Source organism: Temnothorax curvispinosus, unplaced genomic scaffold, assembly GCF_003070985.1.
Source record: "Temnothorax curvispinosus isolate PA1 unplaced genomic scaffold, ASM307098v1 QBEX01000609.1, whole genome shotgun sequence".
NCBI classification, from domain to species: Eukaryota; Metazoa; Arthropoda; class Insecta; order Hymenoptera; family Formicidae; genus Temnothorax; species Temnothorax curvispinosus.
Window position 1 is genome coordinate 1 of NW_020210389.1, and position 2,212 is coordinate 2,212.

Sequence of the window (2,212 nt, forward strand, 5' to 3'; positions counted from 1 at the left end):
TATAATAAAAAAACTTTATTTAAAAAATTCTCGATGTTACTAATTTATCTTGTTTACTTAATCCAAACTTTGGGATAACATTGTTTTTGTAGCAAGAAACATACATGAAATTATATGTCAAAATTAAATCAAAATTGTTGTCTAAAGAGAATATATTTATCTCGAAAACAATTGGCAATCAATACATAATAGTTCACAACGTTTCAACCCAGGATCCTTATCAAGTAATCTAACAAAATACTCTCACTTTCTGTCTAATGCTTATGAGATTTTGGCAGAAACATCATACATGAAAGACTAGAAATTAACAGAAAATAAGTATGATGCACAGCAAAACGAGTAAAAAAGATCGAGAGTACTTATTTACACAGAGAATCCCACGATATGGCTCCAATTCATATTGCGTACCATACAAGCGAAATTCACAATATCAAAGTGGCATACACGAAATACCAAAATTACAGAGCTACAAAACGAAACATGTTCACACGATGGAAGTGAGGAACGAACTGACAGTCTCGCATAAGTTTAAAAATTAGAAATTTTTTTTCAATAAAGATTTTGTACGAAGCACGTATACCTAGCGCATTTTATTAACTCTTTTAAGAAGGTAAGTTTTGTACGGATATTACTCTTTTTACAATTACATGAGAACCATGAAAAGATAAAACCTTTGATAAATTAAAAACATGAACAATACAGAAGTCAACGATTGTTCTGCAGTATGTTAACGTCCTACAGAAATATTCGTATCATAACCCGTTAAACTTGAAATGCTTGGTCTGCATCGAAATCGGAATTATATAAAATTGGAAATTGGAATTATATAAAATATTAACGTTATAAATTATCCTTTGCAGAAAAATAAATATTTTAATAATAAAATGTCATTATATTATGTGGTACAGGCAAAACAAATAATTACCTATCATGTGCCCTTGTTTCCTTTTTCGATTGTTCACACATTTGAGGATCCAAATCAACTGTTTCTTGACTTTGACATTCTGCAGCGGAATTTGTATTATAAGCCATTGAACTTGAAGTGCTTGGTCTACATTGAAATACGTAGTCATTAGAAATATACTTATTTAAAACACTAATGTTGTAAATTATTTTTTTGAAAAAGAGTAAATATTTAACCCTCGGAGAACACATATTTTTTCATTCACGGAGAACACTTTGGGTCAATCTGACCTTACACATACTTTGATCGTCCACCATTTTAAATTGACGAGTGCAATCAACTTGAAAAAATTTCCAGATGTACTTGAAAGCTTGGAACATTGTTAAATCAATTGATATAAATAAAAAATGCCGTTGGAATTATTTACAAAAAACGTAATTTACGAGAAAAAATTTATTTTTTTTATTTTTAATATTTTTGACTAAAAATTTTTCTGGCAAAAAAAACGGGGTCAAATTGACCCTATGTGTTTTCCGAGGTTTAAATATCAACATATCATTATATTGTATGATATAAGCAATACGAATACTTACTCTTTAAGAGCGTCTGTTTTTTCTGTCGTTTCTTTAAATGATTGAACAAGCAAACCAGATGTATCTTGACTTTGACGTTCTGCAAAAGGATCCACACCATTATCCGCTAAACTTGAAGTGCTTGATCTGCATTGAAATACGATGAAATTAGAAATGGAAAATATGTAAATGGAAATTATTTAAAATATTAAAGTTGTAAATTACTCTTTCGCAATTAAAGAGTAAACATTTAAATATCAAGATATTATTACATTGTGTGATATAAGAAAAACGAATAATTACTCATTATGTGCGCCTGTTTTTCCTGCCGTTTTTTTAAATGATTGACCGGACAAACCAGATGTATCTTGACTTTGACATTCTGCAGAAAGATCCATAACACAACACGTCGAAGTTGAAGTGCTTCGACTGCATTGAAATATGGTGCAATTAGATATGGAAAATATGTAAATGGAAATTATTTAAAATATTAAAGTTGTAAATTACTCTCTCGCAAAAGTAAACATTTAAATATCGAGATATTATTATATTGTGTGATATAAGAAAAACGAATAATTACTTATTGAGTGCGACTGTTTTTTCTGTCGTTTCTTTAAATGATTGAACGGGCAAACTAGATGTATCTTGACTTTGACGTTCTGCAGAAGGATCCATACCATTATCCGCTAAACTTGAAATGCTTGGTCTGCATAGAAAAGTGGTGTGATTAAAATTA

The 2,212-nt window shown here is 29.7% G+C and overlaps 1 protein-coding gene across 1 annotated transcript; it reads right to left on the minus strand.

Moving 5' to 3' along the window:
• Positions 1-925: 925 nt before the first annotated feature.
• Positions 926-2,189, minus strand: LOC112456191 (the record flags this gene model as incomplete). The annotated part of the gene is made up of 4 exons (XM_025018587.1): positions 2,057-2,189; positions 1,780-1,905; positions 1,498-1,623; positions 926-1,051 (listed from the first exon to the last, which is right to left on the minus strand). Coding segments are annotated over exons 1-4 (473 nt in total), but the record flags the coding sequence as incomplete, so codon positions are not given.
• Positions 2,190-2,212: the final 23 nt, after the last annotated feature.